Raw genomic sequence first — 23,282 nt, 5'->3', positions numbered from 1 at the left:
CACCTCTAGTGATAATACATTTTCATTAATACTTTGGACCTTCAAAGGTTCTAACCATGGGAAGGAGGGTGCAATGTTAGATTTTCGACGTTATCCGTCTCTTCTAATACTCCTAATATGAAGTTTTAATATATCTCATCAAATATGAGATATGAATTATATGGATATATGTTAGTATTTTGAATACTTCCATTACAAATATGCCCTTGATATTACTTGAGAAGATTTGGGATGATTTTATTCGACTTTTGTAATGTTGAAATAATACATATTAAAAATTAGATATAATGAAGCTAATTAAATATTTATTTTTGATGACTCTATTTCACAGTATTTAAGGAGGTATCCCAAAATCCCTTCTCAGACATGTATTTTAACATGATTTATAGTGATGGAAATCGTGTGTATAATGGGGGCATGTTAGAAAAAAAACAACCGAAAATCAACATGGTAACCCTGACAATTTGATAAATGTTTTGGAGGATATCAGATGTGACAAGGGAGGAGAAGGGAATAAACAAGGACATTTGCAAAAGTTACTTGAATGTTGATGACCAATTCTACTTTGAGTCCAACAAGGACCTACAATTATAACTCCTCTACAAATCCTCAGGATTACTCTCCGTCTTTTAAGAGCATACACAAATGTTCAATCAGGTTTTGAATATAATTGAATGTATTAAGGAAAGGAAGTGCACTCATCAGAAATTAAATAATAATGACAGCTAATAAGGGGGAAAAAATTGATTCTTCAGATTACTAATTCCAAAAAATGAGGCAGCTAAAAAAATATACCCAATTTATATCACTAATCATGTACATACTCCTTCAAAAATCGATCCCTAAATTCTGAAATCATCTGATAAGATAAACTACTAAAATTCAATGTTCTCCAATTATTATTTTTTTGTCATGAGATTAAGTAGAAATATTTATTGAAGCTTATATGTCATGCCTATGAGGAAGAAATCAGGATAAATATATATTTTAATGGATAAATATTTTTATTTTAGTATTAAAATTGCTTTCCCATTCGAACTTGAAAGCTGCATTGCCTGACAAGCAACCCTAACATTTATTTATGACTTTGACCCTCATTTACTGACTGTACTTCTCATTAATAATGATAAATAGGATGGGGATAGATGGGTCGGAGATGAAATTCTAGCGGTAAAAGTATTGGGGTGTGGTAGATTTCCAGTTTCTAAAATGTTCCATGTTACCATGTTGATTTTTAGGGTTTTTTTTACTAAGCTAAAAAGCTTAAAATTACAGATTTTTTTTTTTTACTTTTTCAGCTGGAGACGGATTTATTCATACATTCGTATTATCCTTTATAAGTGTATATAAATTAGTTTCTATTTAGATCCATACCTTAATTAATTGGAATGAAGCCGTATTTACTTACTTTGTTTATTTAATAACTAATAATGATTATGATTAATCAACTATTTTTGAGGACAATGTGGTGTTTGTGAAATTACTTTCGCTCCATTGTGAATGCCATATATAATATCATTTCTAAGGAATTGTAAGATTTCCGTCTTATTTTATCTCTTTTTACACCTTCAATAAGAAATATGCATAAAAAAGTGTCAAAATTACATAAGTATTACCATAGATATTTCATATAATAATACCTAATTCTATATGAATATCTGTTTCTAACGCTGTGTTCCTTCATCATAATATCAATATTATGCATACTACACAGTGAGTGACGTCGGGATACGCGGAGCGTTGGATGAGTGACTGAGTGCCGAGGACGAAGCTGGGGGACGCCGTGAGCCGGGAATAAAATAAAGAAAATAAGAAAGAGAAAGAGTGTGAGATTGGAGACTCTGTACTCAGTCGAGTACTTCATGTCTTGTCCACTGTATCAATTATACATAATTGTTGTGTGTAACTAATAAATCTATATATTTATATGAATCGTTAGTTTGAGTAATCTAATTGTTTATAGAGACTCATAAAATGACCGATTAAAGCTCCTCTTTTAAGAGACGAACACGAAACAATAAGAAATAATCTATTTTATAAAGTTTATTACATAATTAGTGATTATCTACAATAATTAACAAGGATGCAACATTTCTTCATAACGAGTCTATTCCTCTCCGTCCTTCCCTCTGGATCTCTTGGGATGGACTATCAAGTAAGTAATTTTCTTACACAATTACACCCCTTGGATTTTATTCATGTGCATTCGGGATTTAGTAGAAGAGTTTACAAAAATGATTTTGTCTTCTTTATTTTCAAGCAATAGATGATTTTTATTTGATGTCGGTCATTTTGGAGGCCTGCACAGCGTATAAAACCTTTTATTTCATAAAGGAAAATAGAGAACTATTGGATGTCAAAATGGGACAAAGAAATAAAAGGTCTTAAACCTTTACCCTCTATCAAAAATATATACCTCTATAGAGTATTTTCACGTTACGTCAGGATTGTTATTGTTGGCCATTTTGCGGTCCCAAACGAACAAGATTTATAGCAATCAAACCACTTTTTTCATTCATATTAAAGATACTAATGAACTACTTTAACCTTTACCCACTATCAGTTATATATCTCCATATAGCATTTTTAACTGACGTCAGCATAGCTGATCTTACCCATTTTGGGGGCTTAAACAACTAAGTTTTATAACTATAAAACCTATTTTTCTATGAATATGAAGAAAAACAGTAAACTATTTGATATCAAAATGGGACCAACAATTAGAAGGTCTCTCTATCAAGAGTCTATTCACCTATATTCTATAGCCTAGCTTTATTATAAGCCATTTAAAATATGTTGATACATGGTTAAAAAATCTTATTTCCATATTTTTGATACAAAATAACTATTGCAATGGTAAAGAATTAGATATTTTTCTCAAATTATCCTACTCAAATTGTCCCTAATTGATCAGCAAAGTTGTACGAATGTAGGTACATTTCATAGGGATTTTTAGTACTTATTATTTTTATTAAATTCAAATATCACTATTTATCATTAATATTAAGTAGTATGCAATGCAATTATTAAGTATTTTTATATATATATGAAGCCATTAGATGTAATTTAGTTAAGATTTATTGGAGATTTGTCTATTTTACGGCGTAAAACTATCAAGTTTGAGCCCCCAAAGATTATTGCTCTTTTCAATTAATGCAATTTATGACGTCAGTGAAACATTCTATACTTTGAATTATATAATTTATTCGCATTATGAATGAATCGGATTACGTCTGTTTTTGCAAAGTATAAATAATACAAAATTCCTTCTTTTCTTTTTTTTAATTTAAAAAATGGAATAAAACTGAATCAATTAACAAAGGTTTCATGAAACATGGTTCATCTTCATTTTGCTCTAGTATAGACAAGGACACTGTTACTACCAAAGTAGGAGGGAGAAAGGAAGAAAATAAAGGAAGCATTACTAAAAAAGAATAGATTTTCAAAAAATTGAATAATTGGAGTTCAAGAGAAGCACTCCAAGTAAGTTATTTCCGAGGAAATGCCTTAAAAAAAGTCATCTAACAAATGCATCACATTTAAATTTTTGTAAAATAAATACAATTCCTTGTTGTATCACTGAGGAAAATAAGTTGCCCATTTTGTAAACAAGGCTGTGACTACTGATGAGACTCGGTCCAGCTCTAAAAAAAATTTATCAGTTCGTTCTTAAATGATTTTGTCTATAACGATTTTGACCAATTTTTTTCGGTCTCAATTTATGGATCGAATTTTTTTCTGTCTCAGTTTATGGACTGTTTTTTTCGGTTTCAATTTATGGACCGATTTTTTTTCGGTCTTACACTGTAGGCAGATTTTTCTCAGTTTAATATATTATGAGAGGCCATTTTTTTTCTAGATCAACCGTCATTGATTTAAAAAAAAAAATATCAAAGCTGCACGTTTTGAATTCCTTTTTTTTTTGTGTGTGTGTGTGTGTAAAACGCCTAATTTATCATATTAATTGTACAAATATTGCTATTTTTTCCTTAATTACATATAAGTTGCCCAACCTCTGCTCCTGCCTTACCATCTCTTAAGTTTGCATCTATATGCAGGGGTGTCTGCAAATTTCCTTCGCCTATGAATTTAAAAAAAAATCTTTTCTCTTCTTCTTTTTTTAAATAAAAGATTCTTAAAAAAATTCCATAAAAATTTGTCTTTCAAATGAATCAATTTTTTGGTTAAGAAAAAAAAATATGTGGGGAGGGGTTGTAGTTTCTAGAACGGCTGTAAGACGCCCCTGATATTGGATTTCTCTCCAGTATCCAGCCATCTATTATGTTCTATAACTGAACATTTTTCTACGAAAAAATCATTGTTTAAACTATTTTAAGGATAGTATTAGCGAAAAGTGAACTTGACTCATTTAAGGAATTTAAATTGAATAATTCAGATCATTAAAAATATTAATGTTGATGTTAACTGATGAATAGGGATAGAGTTGTTTAATCTTATGTATATTTTTATGAAAAATGATGAACTTGATGTGATTTTATTCACTAAAGGATTTGACTAAGGCATCCCTCCATATCTCTATGCATAAAACATATCCTACCAGTAAATTAAAAAAAAAAAAAAAAAAAAAAACGAAAGTCAACGTGGTAACCCTGATAATATGAAGAATCTTTTAGAGGAGAGTACCTAAGCTGCCATATGTTTCATTAGACCAGTTATAAGCAGCTGTGAGGAGGGTAGAAGACATAAACAAGGACATTGGCAAGAATTTCTTCAATGGCGATCCTCAATTTTGTACTGAGTCCCAATAAGGTCTTCAACTTATAACTCCCGCGCAAATCCTCAATGTTACTCTTCATCTTTCATGATCAAAAAAAAAAATCCCGATACAATTCTAGTTAAAATTACCGATTCCGAATTTAATATTTTAAATTTCAGAATCCAAAAATTGACATTTTATATGTAATAAATAAGAATCGTAATCGCAAATTAAACATTATTTTCCCGATTCCGATTAATTGTCCCATCACTATATATAATATAGACTATCATATTCAGATTACCAACTAGAAAACGTCGTTCCCCTCTTCTAAGACATGTTTTGTACACATCTATTATATGATGTATGCAGGTTTGGGGATTTTGTTTTAGTACGTCTCAGAACCAGAGTTGGTGCTATTTTTAAAAAAATATAAAATATGGGCCTTTTTATTTTTCACAAAATCAATAAGACTCCTTTTTTAATTAATAATTTTGTTCCTATTTATAGAATAACGTTGTTTTTTTTGTTTTATAAATTCCCTTTTAAAATAAAAGCTTAGCCTCCCTCCCCCCTTTTCCTAAACTGTGTCAATATTTAACATCATGAACTTTTTGGCAATCGCGATCCCTTTCCTAAAACTTTAACCCCCAGGAAATGTAGAAGAAAAAAAAAAAAAAACACATAATTCCTGTAATTATTTAGTACTGACAAGTGCCACAAATCAAGAACTCATACCTCACCGGTTCGGTGCAGAATTCGTTTTGCCGTGAGCCAAAGTCTTATACAATTATATTCAAAGTATGTACAATACGCATATCCCTTATTTGGTTTACGTTAGAGCACAGGGTCTAGTTCAAAGTGCTTACAGTGACACCTCCCATGGCTGGTGTTAGGATTTTTTTTTTCAAACTTTCAGTCTTAATTCTCATTCCTTCCAATTCTAAATGAGATTACTTGTTTTGGGGGGAAAAAAAGGAAAAATACTTTTTTAATTCATATTGATCCAATGACTTTTTTTTTATTAGAAAATAATGTTATATTTTATTTTTTGCAATGATTTTCTTGTACTTTTTTGTGGTCCTTTTACTAAATTGCATCAATATTTTATTGATTGACATAAGCAGACCTTTATCCTAGGTTATGACACTGCAGATTCTTGGGAGGAGAGAGTCGTGTCCCGGATTTTCTTTGGGATGTAGCACAAGAATCTAGGATGTGGTCACAAATCATAATTCTGCGTTTTTTCTAGAATACAAATATATAAATTATAACTATATTTATATTTTAGTTAGGTACTAGGGAAGGGTGCTCAAGTATCCTTTGTAGACGGCACGGGAAGTACCGTATTCTTCATTTAAAATGTTTTATCTCATTTTCAATTTTGTTGCAACTTGAACATATAACATTCGAGGGCGTTCTTAAAAGTTTCCAACCTCAAGGTGAAGATGGCAGCACTCGTAAATAAAATATAATCACAAGTATCTAGCATCTGTTTAAAGTTACGCACTAAAGTTTAAGTCATTTTGGACGTGCAGTTGTTATACAACAGTCGTTAGAGTGGTTTGATGTGAGTGGGTCTTTGAAAAAAAGTTCTGAATATTTATTTTCCAACAGAGTGTCTCTTTGTAACTCTACATACTTCTGCCAGTGAAGTTACGCTCAGCGTCACTTTTGCCCATAGGGCCACTTTGAAAATTTTAAAACCACTTATAAAATGTTTTGATCAAAGGTGCAAAGACCTCATAATGTTTATGAACCTACTTTTAAGTCTCCTGAGGCATTTTGCCTTTCATAAAGTAAGGTTTAATCATCATATGAAATTCCTATTCATCCATTTTTTGAAAATCACTCAACTTCTTCGATTCAAACGAATGCCAAATTGAAAGAAATAGTCCGATCTAGCTGAAATTTGTTGTGTGTTCTTCCCAGAGATGCTACTAACTAAACATAAGCTCAATACGTGTTAGATGTGCCACCTCTTGGACTTTGCAAGGAATTTTCAAACGACCCTCATATATATACAATTCAATATTTCATAGACATATTCGAGACAATTATAGCTTAGTATTCAAACTACTAGGATGAGTACACAAGAATATTAGCTGTAGTTTCGAACCTTTATTGGTTTTAAGATACTTATATTGGCTCTGTATGAACCCTTTTAAATACATAAAATCCATCATTTCTCATTCTTTTATTGTAACAAACAATTTTGGGTACTTGGAGTACAATTTACGACAGACACAAAGGGTTAAAAAGAATAATTTGTGATAGAATCCGTCGTTGAAGAATACAAATGCGGAATCTACACTTCATTTTGAGAAAATCCTAGTAGCTTACTTTTGTCCTGACGCCCCACAGATGTATATAATATCATTTATGCATCATGATGCTGTTGCTGGGCACTTAAAATCCAATTAATCAATTTTCCCCTCATCTATATATAATAATAAAATGTATTCTCATTTTGCAGAGGATCAAACATTATGTAAGTGACTCAACCAATTGAGAGGGATTCAAACATAACACATCCGATCTGATTTTCCATGGTTGTTTTTTTACAAACACTGTAGTAGTTACATCCCTATTTATAAATTCCAAATAAATATACATAATAGGCTCATTAGAGCGGAAATGATCCGTTCATGGCTCTTAATTGTATGGCATAAACAAAGCATGATTATAATACAGCCTGTAATGAATTCATTTCCATTCATTTTACGCCTATTTATGATGTGTTCATTGTGATTTTAATGAAGTACAATGAATTTCTTATATGTGTAGTATTCATATCTATTTATACACAAATAAATGACTTTTGAATTGTGTGTCTGTAGGCCCATCATAGACTAATGTATAACTAGTCTTTCTTTATATAGAGTCTCAACTTCTTTGGTGATTACATAATAATAGTAATTCTATTTGATTCAATTGATGAATTATGTATTTATTAATATCCTTTTCTTGAACATGTTGTGTCCTTAATTAGTGGATAGATGAATACCCTAAATACTCTCAAATGAAGTAGTGTATGTAACATTTTCATTTATATTATTAAATACCTTAAATGTTTGCATGAATACTCCTGACTATCTAAGATATAGAGACCATTTTTTATATTCAAAATGGTCTCCTTTTGCGAAATTACAGCCTTGAGTTTGTTAAGGAAGGCATCGTATCTGGCACAGACTAACCCATTCTCGAATTAGGGATGCTTTTAGTGAATCCAAGTTTGGATTAGATTTATTGCAGGCCCTGTCCTCCAAAATGGACAGATTCAAATACGGGCTGGAAGGAGGCCAAAAATAACGACTCCAAAAGCTAGGGAGGTGAGTGTTGTACCACCCCTGCGTCATATTGGATGTACAGTTGAGCCCAAAACTATTCTTACCCTCACAAAAATGCTAATAAAACATAATTAGATGTTCATGTTGTATCTACAAACTCATTTAGAATATCTCTAGTCAATAAAAACTACTCTAAACTAAAAAAAATAAAAAGAATTTATTCATTTTTTGGAATAAATTAACAAAATATCATTTTTTGCGTTTCGTAAGTATTCATACCCAAGGAGCAAAATGACTTAATACTTTGTTACATGACCAATGGTTTCCTTCAAATATTGAACATGCTTGGGATAAGTCCTTACCAAATTGAGGCAAACACTGGGATCAATTTTGGTAAACTATTCTTGACATAATCTCCAAACGTCATCGATATTTGTTGGATGTCTTTTCTACACTGCATTTTTCAATGTAGTCCATTGATTCTCAATAGGATTTATGTCAAGATTTTAGGATGTGTAATTTGGGTAATTGTCTTGCTGGAATCATCAATGTCTTCCGAGCTTCTTTGCTAATTGACGCAAATGCATTTCAAGAATCTCAATGTAGTCTTCCTTTTTTACGGTGCCATCAATTATGTAAAGTTCTCGAGTTCCATTGGTAGTAATACAAGCCCAAATCATGATGTTTCAATCACTGTGTTTCACTGTTGGAATGGTGTTTTTGGGGTTGAAGGCTTGATCTTTCTGTTGCCAAATGTGCCGATGCTGATTTTGGCCAAAAAACTCCACTTTGTCTCATCTGACCACAGCACAGTGCGCCAGGTGATGAGTTCATTATCTTTGTGGTCATTGGTATACTTCAGCCTTTATATGTCTACTCCTGAGTATTGGAGTCTTTATTGGCACACAACGCCGGAACCCGTTCTTGTGGCAAAACCCTTTGCACAGCTGATCGTCCAACAAAAATTTCTATTAATTCAACCCCTACTGATTTGAGAGTTGTTGTTGGATTCTTGGCAACCTCTCGGACTGCATAGTTTACTTGTGTTGAGCTCAGCTTGGACTTCCTACCATGACGATGAAGATTCTTGACATCGTCAGTTCATTTGAATTTGGTAATAATGATTTGGACAGAGGATTTTGGGATAAAAAACTTGATGGAAATAGCTGTTACCTTGATTATAACAATTTATTACAAGATGGTAGATGTCCTTATTGTACTCTTTTTTCTTTTTTTTTTGTCATGTTGAGTGTTGAATAAGAAAGAAGCAAGAAATTTGCTCATCACACTTTTATACCTCAGAAGATAGTTCAAGGAATTCTTGATCTCACGAGTACTCTTAATCTTTTTTAGACTTCACCATAATAAAAAAACAACCCGAAAACGTGTTTGTTATTTTTACCATATTGGAGGTGCATGAATACTTAACAAGCAAAAATTGTTTTGGAGGCATAAAAAAATATTTTATATAAGAAGTTGATATTTTTATTAAATAAATAGTAATTATTATCAAAAACATTATTAAAAAGAAAAGATTTCCTATATATATATATGGCAAATATTGAAAGGGTACGAATACTTTAGGGCTCAACTATATGAGAAGGAGCACCATCTTGTTGAAAGGTCTAAGTCTCTTCCTTGAACTGGGAATTTGTACATGGAAGAAGATCAGGATGGTGTTTACGTACTCTAAGCTGTTCATTTTGACTCCAGAGGGTACAATGACTAGAGGTACCTTACAGGACCTACTGACGGATCCCCAGACTATCAATGCCCCTGGTTTTTGCATCTGATAGATTTTTCGAGGCATATCAGATCCTTTTATAGCCTTTTGAGAGTTCCATTTAGCCTCAATATAAGAACTTTCTCATCACCAAGGATAATATTAGGAGCCATGCCCGATCTGGAACAATTGAAGAGTTCCTTGCTTCGGTTGACTCTTTTCTTTAGGTTTGACTGAAAGTAGCTGTTTCTTTAGATCACAGTAAGAGAATATCTTCAGGTCCTTCTTCACAAGTTTTGTTCATCGGGTTGGGATCCATGTCTAGCTTCGAATAATACAACTTTACTTATCCGAAAAGATCCGAACCGGCTTCGGGTACTCGAACTTTTACAGATCATTAAAAAGATCCGTGAGATTTTCTGGATCTTAAAAAGCTCATAAGAATTGCTTTGTTCAAAAAAATTATTATCCAATTGCAACGAAGCATCATTTTTTATCTTGATTAGTGGTGGAGCCACATCTACATAAACAGTTGCATCTCTGTGTTATTCCACGCGGAGTTACCTCACTTTTCTTCTAATCAATGTTCTAAAAGTTGTTGAATGGATGATCTTCTTTTTAGTCTCTGAACAATTATTGAATCATAATTCTATAGTTGGAAGGATTAAGTAAGCCCCTAATGATTTTGGATCTTCTTTTTTGTTGTTGTTTCTTTTAGAAAGATAGGTTGCGTGATACAATAAAGGTTACGACATGCCTAGTGTTATTATAACGATAATTATAATAATAACTCATATTATCTTCTAATAGTAACAAAATTGGGTTATTTATTGTTTCGACATCAGTTATCTGTAAAAATGTAACCTTAATCGGGATGGCTCGAACTTTTGATAAAATACTAATAAAATTCAAAATATGTATTCGTCTAATTTTGGTTTCTGATCTTGATACAAAGTTTCTATAAGCAAAATTTACTAAAATATTTACATCTAAAGATCTGACCCGACCTGGATCTGAGAAAATGGGGATTCTCCCTATAATTATAAAGGATGCGTTTTGATTTGAAAATATGTAAAATTTTTTTTTTTAAATGATTTTTTCATATTGTTCCTTTAAACTTATCGAGTTGAATTGAGATACAGGATTTTATTAAATTAAGTATTGGAGATTATAAGTATACCTTCCAATAATATTCAAATAGTTTAGTCTTAATTAGCCTCACGTTATGAGTAATTTAGCCCTCATAACGATGTCACAAGAAATTAAATATACTCTTTACGTACCGGGTATTGGGCACATATATTTTGATTTGTTTCTTCATTTTTAATTACTCAAATCTCATTTTTTGATATCAAAGTGTCTTATATATTATTATCAAATATACTTCCAGAGTTTATCTATCTCAAACATGAAACATTATTTTTCTTATTTATTACTTTGGACTACATAAACTGTCTTTTAAATTCTTAAAAATACAACATTTTATTAATTATCTTTTCATTTATAGGATTGATTTCTTGAACATGACTTATATTTTTATTAAGTAATCTTTTAAAAATGAGTTATGGATGAATAATTGTTTCTACTTTCTTCTATGCTTCATAAAGAGGGATTTCAGTTTTTGTCTGATACAACCATCTTGTCATCTAACGCATAAACGTAAACATAACTTTACTTTTCCAAAAGGCATTAAAACAAGTTTATAAATGAGAATAGTTTTTTTTGTTCGTGTCATAATGATAGTACACACTCAAATCTTGTTTTAAACCGTTTTGAAAATCATAATTAATATAATCATAATCCCTACATTAAAAAAACCGAACTTCGATATTTTAATGCCTTGTGATTTTTTCATTTTTTCATTTTCCTTTATATAACATTTCATTGAGAAATTTTAGAGGGGTAACTATTTAATTATCAACATATCTTATGATAATGATTAGTCGATTATGTAACTAATTTTGGGGGATTTTGCAAAGGTCTTTAGAATGTTGGTTTTCCCAGAATAAATCCGGGTTTATTATCCGATTTAAACAAAATCACACCACTTTAAAATCCTTGCGTGATACCAAATTCGATGGCAATAATTTTAAGTCTTTTGTATAATTATTCTTGGAGTTATTTGCGTTCAAAGAATTTTGCGAATTTCAAAATTTGAAAATAAATTGAAAAAATTGTTTTCTGTATATTAAAAATTTAAGAAATTGACTAATTTTCGTAAATCGCAACAATAAAAACTCAGAATCTAAATTGCAATTAGTTTAATTTCATAAAATATTCTGTCAAACCATTTTTGGGTGAATATTTATTTTTGACGGCAAACGCACGTTCCTCACTACTCTAAGGCATGATAAGAACTGACTGTATTTCCAAGAAAACAGTAGAATTTTTCCTCTAGAATTAAACTACACGCACTCTGCTACTACATCTAAAGTCTGATTTTTACGCATTATAAAAAAGAAAGTTATTTTGTGCAACCTTGTATGTAACAGTTCTAGGAAGAATGTTCTCTGGAATATTGTCATCGAAAAATTACTATCTGTATAGATAGTTTTACTATTTGCGGATGGGCGATAATTAAATAACAGTTGAACATAGATAGCGGCATTCGAAGCTACAATTGTAAAAAAAAAATATTGGGAAATTAAGAAAATGTCTTTTATGGTTCTTGAAGCGGTGGGGTTTTTAATCTGCCTCGAGGCCACAAGTTTATAGTACATAAACCGTTGATATGGAGCATAAGAGATTCTGTAGGGGGTTCTTGAAGGGTCAATGGTTGTTTTTATCCTGTCTCCAGATCTTACGGTTATCTTACACAAATCCTGTGTGTTTGGAGTGCAATTTGGGAAATTAGAAGGATTATTGGGGCCCATGTGCATATGGGATAAATATCAACGGATCCTAAAATGGTAACTGACCCAATTATAGACGGAACAGATGAATGACTATAAATGCAGTATAATTGTGGGCAATATCAATTAAATATTACCATTAGGAAATTGTATGCAATTTTAATATACGGATGGTCCATTGAAATCTGAACACTTACAAATTCAATAGCTAATGAAGGTTGAGTGATTGAAATTAATTCATATTTCGTATATTCATATTAATAATTATATTTCATATTAAAGCACAAATAATGACTTACAAGGAAAAACAAACCTTAGCTCTCTAGCTTACTTACAAGTGGATAAAATGCCACTTGAACTTGAATTTCCATTCACGCGCTCCAAGGACCACCGTCTACACTCTCAGCAAGTCTGAGACATTTGAGAGGAAGAAGGTTTCTTTCAAAAAAAGCCAAACTGGACCTGGAGGGCTTGAAGAAACAGCCCTTGCCAATTTCCTCAAGTCCATGAGGGCCTATGCAAGATATCTCGGGGTTTCATACCAGAATGTACACAGAGCTGTCAAAAAGGAGGGTGGAAAGAGCCTTTTGAGAATAAAGAGGCCACTTTTGACACCAGCACTGAAAGAAACTCATGTCCTCCGCTGCAAGACTCTTTTGAATGAGTCTTTAGAACTCTTTTTTGACACTTTTTGCCCCTAACATCCCTTATGCCCACCCCCTCGACTACACCTTTTGGATGCATTTAGAAAAGAAGGCCTGCAGTGTCCATTATCCAAAAACCGAGGACTGCAAAGCCATTGTCGGCCAGTACTGGGACGCCATGACAGAGGACTACATTTGCAGAGGGTGCTAGACATCCAGCCGCCATCTGAGAGCAATCATGGGTGTATAAGGGTGGCTACATTAATGTTTAATAAAGCTCAGACACACATCTATTTATATTTTTAACATCTGCTTCAAGAACCAGAAAGGAACCCTCCTAATTTCCAAATACTTTTATCAAAGATAACTTCGATAGCCGCAATCTACGTATAACGGTTCAAGGGTTATTTTATTGTTTATCTGCTTTACATGTCATATGTTATGTATCTCTCTAGAGTTAGGTCATTAGACATACGAATGTATTTTCAAAAAAATACCATTACTCCTTGTTTTATTTTTATGACCCACCATGAGTTGATTTATTAAGTCTAACTTGTTTATTGCAGGCATGTATTGATGATTCAGATTGTGTAGATTTGGGACACAAATATGCGTGTTTTATGTACATGTGCTATCCTTGGAAGGAACCAGACTCAGAGGAACATCCCACATGTACCTCGGATTGGGACTGTTGGCTCAACACTGGGAAGTGCTTTCGACATCATAGGTAAATACATGTACAGATTAATACACACAAAAAAAACTTTGGACAAAAATCAAGAAAATGAAAAAATCCCAATATATTTTTTATTTCATATATACATACAACCCACTATTTCAGTCCCTTCGAGGGTTGAGGGGCAAATTGCCGTAACTCAAAATTCAAAAATATGAGTTTTATTGTCTATATGCCATTCTAGAATTCTAACATTTAATGTTAGCTAGGTGATTAAGAAATTAGAATTAATTCTAAACTCTTCTGCATATTTATAAAACAAAAAATAAAGACCAAGAATGATTCTCGCTGCATGTCGATATGTATCTTTGCAACACTTTTTTTAAAAGGAGACTATATAGGAATGCTATAAAGAAAACGAAAATCGATATGGTAACCCTGACAATGTAAAGAATGTTTTGAAGGAGACCAGCTACAATCAGCTGCCACAAGGGAGGAGAGGGAGAATGAAAATGAAAGCAACAAGGACATGCACAAGAATTACTCCGATGAGGATCCCCAATTATAAGATCTGAGTCCAGCAAGTACTTACAATTATAACTTTGCAACAAATCCTCAAGGTTATAAGCACACACGATTATTCAATCAGGTTTTGATTCTAATTGAATCTATTTAGGAAAGGAAGTTCACTACTCAGGAGGGATTCATACGATTATCATCACTATTTATAGGGTTTAGAGAAGAAAAAATATTCAACAGTATAACTGTCATTCGATCAACTTTCATATTATTATCAAAAATCCTTTGTAATATTCTCTCTTCTTTTTCTGTCTAACCCTTATAATCTCCTTTTTTTTAAATTGTACAAAGTTGTATATGGCAACATGCGGGCGGCAATAATCATTCTTAGAATTTTACGGTCTTGATTTTTTGTTGTATATAAATTTGCCCTGTGTTAGTAAAGAAATTCGTTTTTAGAACAATGCTTTTTAAAGGCGCCATGGCCTTGAATTTTTTTTATTATTAGAGCTCTTATGAAAAATTTCACCAAAATCCGTTATTTGGGTTGGCAGTGAATTTCGGACACTCGGACGTTCGCATTTAATATTTAGATACTTAAAAATGGCGCCAACTAATTTTGCCTTACGCTATTTTGTTTATGGACATTTTATCTTAAAGTCATTTTCTCTCAAGGATATTTCGGCTTAACTCATGAATAAATGAGATTTAACGATCATTTTTGTTATTTATACTTTAAATTGATGTTCCTTTGATATATTTTTTTTATCAAAATATATATTTCCTTAAAACGCATTAAATGGTTGTTTTCCGTTGGAAAAATGAGTCCATCAAATTTTAATGCATACACCAACAAAATCTTACTTTGTAATGAATTTCAACCAGAGACAAAACAGGCAAAAAAATTAGTATAATAAGAAAAGAAAAAAATTAAACAGACAATTCTCTGTTAATAATTATCATAGACATGATGGGGTATTTAAATTAAAAAAAGACTCATAGAATTATGATCAAGCTTAATATGAGGCATAGCGTAATTCCATCATTTCTCCAACAGGAAACAAACATTTAATTGATTTTAGATTAATAAATATTGCATATTCTGTTTTAAAAATTCTAAGGAGACATCACTTTACCAAAAATATAGATGACGATCTATAAGCCTCATTTATTTATATATTAAAGCGAAATATCCTTGAGAGAAAAAGGTCCTATGGCAAAGTTACCAGGCACCCTAATAACAGATAAATTAAGACTTTTGAAAAATGAATTTCTCTGATCAATTTTATTCACAATTAAGAAAATGAGTTTCCTAGCTTATTTCTGTTAAGTAAATATTTGAGTTACGATAATTTGGTTCTCACCCCACGAATTTTGGTCCTTTGTATTCAAATTTATGGAATACAGAAGAATCTTAACCATAGTTTGGAGCCTTCTTTTAATTGATAAGACTTAATTAGGCCTTGATAATGCCTCTCAAATGAAATCCATCACTTTATAATTTTTACATTAATACGAAGAGTGTAAAGGATTCATCAGAATAATTTGTTGATAGAAATGAACAGCAATAATTCGTTCAAGATGTAATCCATTCTCAATTTAGAAAAAAAATCATTCTAGCTTGCTTTTGTGTTACGATCTACGTATGAGAGACCTACGACAGAGTGGTTTGTTTGATAACTTTTCCCGAATTTTGATTACAGCTACTTCGAAAAGTTGTCATTGGGTAAGAAAAATCCCTAATTTCAATGTTATCTTTAGATAGCAGATCTAGTTCAAAGTTTGAAAGGAAATGAAAGTTATTTATTTCGTACTTAAGGATTACAATAAAGCATTTATCATTATTTTGCATTGATTAATTAATATAGACATTATTCTAACCTTTATAAAACAATATTTAAAGTGTTTTTCTTTTTACTAAAGTAACTCTATGGAGTAAAAAAGAGAGAATAAAGTTAGAAATTTTGGATCTCTTCTTTTGGTAAATGAAAAAAAGAAGAAGAAAAAGGATGCGCGCAATACGCGGTTCAATTAATTAATTGTGATATACAAATTATTCTAACCAATTAAATACATAAATTATATTGTATTTCTGAAGCTACCCAATGGAGCAAAATGAGAGAATACCATACGAAAATTTTGATCCTTTCTTTCTAAAAATGTAAAAAAAAGTTATTCAAACTTTTTTCTCTTTTTGTTGTTCCGTAGGACAATTTTAGAAAATATAATTTTTATAGGTTAAAGAAATTATTTAATGCAAAATAAGTAAACATATAAATATTTCTTTTAGTATGAAATGTTTCTGACCTCAGCGTGAAGATGGCAGCACTTGTAAATAAAAACTAGTTAATACTATCTAGCATCTTTTGACAATTACTTCAAAAAGCTTCATTTTTTTGGATGCACAGTTTTTAGGTATCAGTCGTTTGAGTGAGTTGAGGTGAGTGTTTTTGTGAAAAGGAATAAAATCGAGTATTGCTCCATTGGTGCAGTTTAGGTGCAATAAATCCGAGTTTTGACACCAAATATTTACTGTAGATAAATTTGGATACACCATAATACGTCCAAAACAAAAATAATGTCCAAATGTTCACCTTGGTGAACAATTATTCTGCAGAGAAAAACGCCGAGTACTATTTAGACTATATGGGAGCATCGCACAGGGAGAAGTATGTAGAGTTAAAAAAGGGGGCCGTGCTGAATAATAAATATTCTGATAAAATATATGGTATCTTTGTGAGGTCGGAAACTTGTTAGACTAATCTCGTATATATTCACTAAATAAAGAGTGTTTGCCTTTTTTGATAATCGATCGAGATGTGCGAGTACAAGATGACCTTGTTGAACAATGCAATTGTGCATAGGTAATTTTCACGGTGTATAACACCTTTTTCACTCTACCCCTGATCAAAATTCGAATAAAGTTGAAAATCAGAACGCTCTAACCAACAAGCACTCACTAATCCTCATTTCTCTTTCCAGAGTTCGTCAAATATCAAAAGGAGTCTGTTTCCGTCAAATACATTCCTGCTTCAAGCATGAAGACTGCCCCGAAGGACATCGCTGCTGTGGTAAGCATTGCTGTCCTCTTCCATACTTTGAGGCTTGGAAGGAATTTTCCTGCTACTCCGACGTGGGATGTCAGAGCCTTAAATTAGGTCCTAAATGCTGTCCTGAGACAAATAGATGTTGTGGTGGTGAGAATGAAGAGCAATTCTTTAGCACGCTCTCTCCTACCATCCTTGAGAGTGTAGACTATCCTTTCTCCTCTTCTTCGTCGTCAACAAGGGAAGAGGATGACTATGCAGATCATATTAATAACGAGGAGGAGGAAGAGGACTATCCACCCATTCTACCAGAAGAGCATCAATTATCATCCACGAGCAGTGAATCTTCGTCATCTCATTCATCATCGTTTGAAGAGGGTGAAGATTACGAGAATGACTCATCCACTCTTTGTGATGATTTAAAAGCAGCTGTGGCAGCAGACTCTTCATCCACAATCCACGGAGTAACCTCAATCCCCCTCGCCACTATCCTTTGTACAACTCAATTGAGTAAAATTCTCTTAAATATGTTATTCAATTAGTGCTTTGAACACACAATAATATCTCAGGACATTTACATTTGTTATTATAATAATTCTTCTGTTAGGGACATTATTTATTAGATTGTCATTATTGAATAATGTTTATTTTTTCTCTTTGTGATTTTATTTTTTGTTCCATTATGAATATACATTATACATAGGCTTCAATTGCATAGATTATACAAGATTTACCCCCCTTCCTATTTCATAGCCTATATGAAGAAAATTTAATTGGCGCATTAATATCATACATACATATTTATATGTTTACTCATCATTTCTGCTTTCAAATACTCATGTCTTTATATAAGAAAAAAAGGATTTATACACTCTAAAATTAATAAAATCAAACGCCAAATTACAATTTCTTTAAATATATTATTATGTAATTTAACTACATATTGATCCATAAGGGAAGAAGTAGAGGTTTGATAATTTAATTACAAGAACTAATGATACAAAAGAAAAAAAATCATTCAATGTGTCTTCGCCAATCACGCTCTATTCAATGCCTAAAGGATTGCAGGCCTTGACTACGTCCACGTGGGAGAATTTGTCCAAGTACTAATGCTATTTTAAATGTAGAAAGTTCTCCTCTTACAAGCCGTAATTCATTTTCTTCCTCCAAAATCATTTAACAGACAGCTGATCTTCACAAGGGTCTTAATTGGAATGTACCATATGTTCCGCTCTCGCCTTCTCCTCGAACGCTTTTTTTCATTACAAACTATTTCATTCTGCTCATAAACAGTAACGCTAATCGGCAGCATTTTGGGTATGGTAAAAAGGAAAAAAGCATGAAATTATCATGGCAACCCTGACAATTTAAAAGAGAGGAGCTAAGCTGCCATGACAGCTTATTAGATAAGCTACAATCAGCTGTGACGAGTAAAGGGAGAGGGAGAAATAATATTAAAAAAAAGACATTGACAAGAAATACTCCGATGTCGATCCTCAATTCTACTTTGAGTCCAACAAGGACATAAAATTATAACTCTGCAAGAAATCATCAGGATGACTTTATGTCTTTAAAGAGCAACCGTTAATATTCAATCCGGTTTCGTATATGTCAAGAATAGCTTGTATGTAATATAAAAGGAAGATCACTCTTCAGGAATTAAATAATAAAAAAAAGGTGAGCTAAAATATGCTCACTGTTACTCTCCATCATTTATGAACATATCTCTCCTGGTTACACTTTATACTCAAATTTTATTTCCTCAAGAATTTAAAAAAAAAAAACATTCTTCAAGTTTCCAACAAGAACAACAAAAAAAACAGCACCTTGCAAAATGATTAGGATTTACAATTTTATCTATCACTATTTCCAGGCTTGTAAATTCGGAATTGAAAATCTTGCCAGGCTTTTTGATCCACTCTCAACCTCGACTGTCAAAAGGGAAATATTTAAAAAAAACGTATTGTAGCTAGGTTTTTGTCTTTTTTTGGTTGCCAACTGTAAAATTATTCTTTAGAGAATAGTGATTAATTATTATATACATTGAATATATAATCTTATGAAGGACCTGAGTATGAAAAGACACGAAGTCTTAACAAAGATAAAGTCAAAATTTTAATTAATACCCTTTTTAAATCATAATGCGTAGAGTCAGCTGCTTTAAACTATACATGTGTCAACTCAGGAAAACAATTGAACCAAAAATACACTACATTTGAATGGGAATCGTTCGTTTTTGAGTACTTGAGCGTACAAATATGATCTATGCAACACATTTAACTTAATATGACGGGTTATTCTGTTGATGATTTTAATTTTAAAACACAACGTCGTCATCAACCATTAAGGTTTCCAACCTTCCCTTTAAAAACTGAACGGTCCCGTATTTAGGAAAAAAAACTTGAGCACAGTGATTTTTAAAAATGGTCTCTTAATTGCCACTGAAAAATGGTTAGAAATGGGCTTCATATGAAATTTTACGGTAAACGTGTTCCCAGGCCATGTCCTGCTCCAGGACCAATAAGCTGAAAGCATATTTATACACGTGTATGATGACACAGAATACGCTCATCCCATTGCCGGAATGTGTACGGAAGATAGAGAAAAAAGAAAGTAACATGACTGACTCAGACGCCGACACTGTTCTACGCGCGGATCCACCTTCAAACGGTTATACAAAAAATACCGGGGAATGGGAGAAAGCTAACACCTGCGTAGAAAATGTACATGAAAATATCTACAAAGCGTGCTCCACGATGTGTCTACTACAGACCATGCCAATGAGGTGCCCTTATTTATTTTTCAGAGAGTTGACATACCTATCAACAATTCATCAATAGAATTCGTCTCGACCAATTCTTAAACGAGACTGATCCACAGTGTTTTTTTTAAAGATCGATCTAGACTCAATTTTTATTTTGGACCAGTTCAGACCAAAAGTGAAATCAGTTTAAGCTCGAAATCCTGCCATCCGAACCTCATTTTACCAATCCCATTGCTCGAACCTTCCAACCCGACATTTATTTCTAGTATAACATAATTCCTCTACAAATAATCGTTGCCGCCCACCTTGATTTGACACTTTATGAAAAATAAACTGACGATCAAGTCATTAATTTTTTGTAAGTGTTGCCCTTACAAATATGAACGATAACATTAATTATTATGCTTCAGAAAGGAAGAAAAATTATGAAGACATAAAACAGTAAACTGCACAGGGTGTATGCTGGAGGGGCTGAAGCCCTCCACAAATTAAGGAATTTTTGTTTTTTACAAGAAAATTTAACATTTGAAATTTAATTCTTGAAATTTTTTGTGAATAACTATGGATTTTTGAAATATTTTTCGAAAAAATATACATATGAATTGTAATTTTTGAAAATTTAAAAAAATATTTAATATTTGAACTTTTTTTTTAGAAAAAAAATTAAAAATTGAATTTTTTTTTAAACTTTATTTTTTGTAAATAGATTTTCCTTTCCCCCCCCTTGCTATTTTTCCCACTGCCTTTTTTTCCATGACATTTTTTACTAAAATCCATATTAGTACATCTCATTTTCAGTATGATTAAATCTTTATTACAAAAATATGTATTTAGTGGTTTGAAGGTATTCATTATATTGCAAACCTTAAGTCCTTTAGCATTCTGACAAATTGAGCTGTGGATCATCACAGTAATGCATGGAACCGTATACATTCACATTATACTGTAACATCAAGCCTTACTAATATAATATACTCTAAATACATAAAAATGAATTTATACGATATTGACCTACATTCTAAATATTCAATGAACTTCTTGAAAACCATACAATGGATCACAAAATGGTGAAACAAGTCATATATGACGTAATTATACATAATTCAGTCATTTTTGGACTATGAAAATTTTATATTTATACTGGCATAAAAAAGTTGGGGAAAAAATACTTTTTCGTCATTTTCCTCAATGTTTATGACTTTATCAATATTTTTTACTGTAACCCGATGAAAAATATTATTAAAAAAATAGATCCATTAAATATTTTTTAATTATTTGTCAGTAAAAGTCAGCTGTTTGGCCAGGCTTGATTTCATCTGTAATGTTTTTCTCTGACAAGTAGGAGAGATTGGCACAGTTAGTTCCTTCAGAATGGTTATCATTTTATCCTGAAGATGCAAGAAATCCCTTCTGAACAGATATTAATTGGAAGGAAGTTTGTTTTTCAACAAGACAACGACCCAAAACATACATCAAAGGTCTGCAAAGACTTCGTGGAAAAGAAAAAAAGCCTTTCACATCTTATTTATTATGTAATGGCCGGCTCAATCTCCTGATTTGAACCAAATAAAGCTATTTTGGGAACACCCAGACAGAAAAGTTCGGAGAAAAGTTCTGCCAAAAGTAAGTGGAACATTTTGAAGAATGCTTGGAATGATATCACACCTGCCTATCTTGAAAAAGATAGGCAGATTCTATAAAGCTGTTATAGCAGCAAAGGGAGGATTCTTGTATGAGGCTTCAAAAATAATTTGATATTCTACAAAGAAATGTTTATACCCATATTGAACCTCAATTTTTTCTTCATTTCGTAGCCTCATTACTGTGTTACCTGATGATAAAATCATAGGTAGTTAGAAAAAGAAGTGAAATTCCTTCTTCTTTTTTTCAAACTTTTTCTTGCCAGGGTATATTAATTAACTAAGTTTATCTGTCTGACTGTCAATTTTTGTATTGGATGAGGCATTGAATTCTAAATCACTGGAATAATCTTGCAGAATTGTTATTCCCCCATGAATTGATTATACGAGGTGTGTTCAAAAAGTAAGGTGACTTTGGAATTTTTATAGTAAAAAAATATTTATTTTCTCATCAATAAATATATATTTGTCTCCTTCAAAGTAATCCCCATCAGATAGAATACACTTGTGCCAACGCTTTTTCCAATCCTCGAAGCACTTTTCAGTATAGCCTTGAGCTGTTCTAGCGATGCAAATCTCTGTCCTTTCATAGGTCTCTTCAGTTTTGGGAACAAGAAAAAGTCACATGGGTTCAAATCCGGGGAATTCTGGTGTTGTATTTGGCCAAAAAAATGCGACGATTCTTTTGGACAAAATTAAGCAGTTTCTGAACAAACTTTGCCCACACTCGTCTTATGCCCAATCTGTTTGAAAAAAATATGACTTGAGCCAACCCTCAGTAACTTATGTCTTTGTGATTTGACGGTTTTCAAAAATGAAAAAATCTTCAATGTTTCAACTTTTTCATCTGTTGTTGACGTGCATGGGCAACCAGACCCAGACTCGTCATTGGCATTTTCCTGGCCATCTTGGAAGAATTTTTACCAGTTGTAAACATTTTATTTTACTCAGAACAGTTCCACAGTAGGCCACTATCAATATTTCAAGTATACATTGCTGGGAAATTTGAAAAGTCATCTTATTGTTTTAACACCCCTCGTAAAATGAGTGATTGGTCGAAAAAAAAGTAAAAAAAGTGTCAATATAATTTTTTAGTCAATTCCTTCAAGAGAGGAAATAAAGAAAAACAAGACAAGTTGCGTGAATGATTATTCTATTTGTAAAGGATTCCATAGATGAGGACTCCTTTTTAACAATGAGCTCATTAAAAAAAGAAACAGAGAAAGAAGTAGACATATAAAAAAAAGATAATGAATATGACTTTATGTGATAATTAGCAACGATCGCGTGTAGATAAAGCCATTGAGCGCTCTAGATACTAAAGTACTTCCTGACTCATAAACTGTAATGTTAATTAGTTGTATTTCTTAGCTCGCTCGTTTTCTGGAGTTAACAGCCTGAAGAGTAAAT

At 32.1% G+C, this 23,282-nt stretch overlaps 1 protein-coding gene across 1 annotated transcript; it reads left to right on the top strand.

Moving 5' to 3' along the window:
- Positions 1 to 1,826: 1,826 nt before the first annotated feature.
- Positions 1,827 to 18,374, top strand: LOC121114198 (uncharacterized). Its single transcript, XM_040708076.2, has 3 exons — positions 1,827 to 2,155; positions 13,793 to 13,953; positions 17,404 to 18,374. Exons 1-3 carry the CDS (start codon positions 2,084 to 2,086, stop codon positions 18,008 to 18,010), a joined length of 840 nt encoding a protein of 279 aa, XP_040564010.1. The 5' UTR covers positions 1,827 to 2,083; the 3' UTR covers positions 18,011 to 18,374.
- Positions 18,375 to 23,282: the final 4,908 nt, after the last annotated feature.

Source organism: Lepeophtheirus salmonis, unplaced genomic scaffold (assembly GCF_016086655.4).
Source record: "Lepeophtheirus salmonis unplaced genomic scaffold, UVic_Lsal_1.4 unplaced_contig_14681_pilon, whole genome shotgun sequence".
Lineage (NCBI taxonomy): Eukaryota > Metazoa > Arthropoda > Copepoda > Siphonostomatoida > Caligidae > Lepeophtheirus > Lepeophtheirus salmonis.
This window is presented reverse-complemented; position numbering and strand designations above follow the sequence as displayed.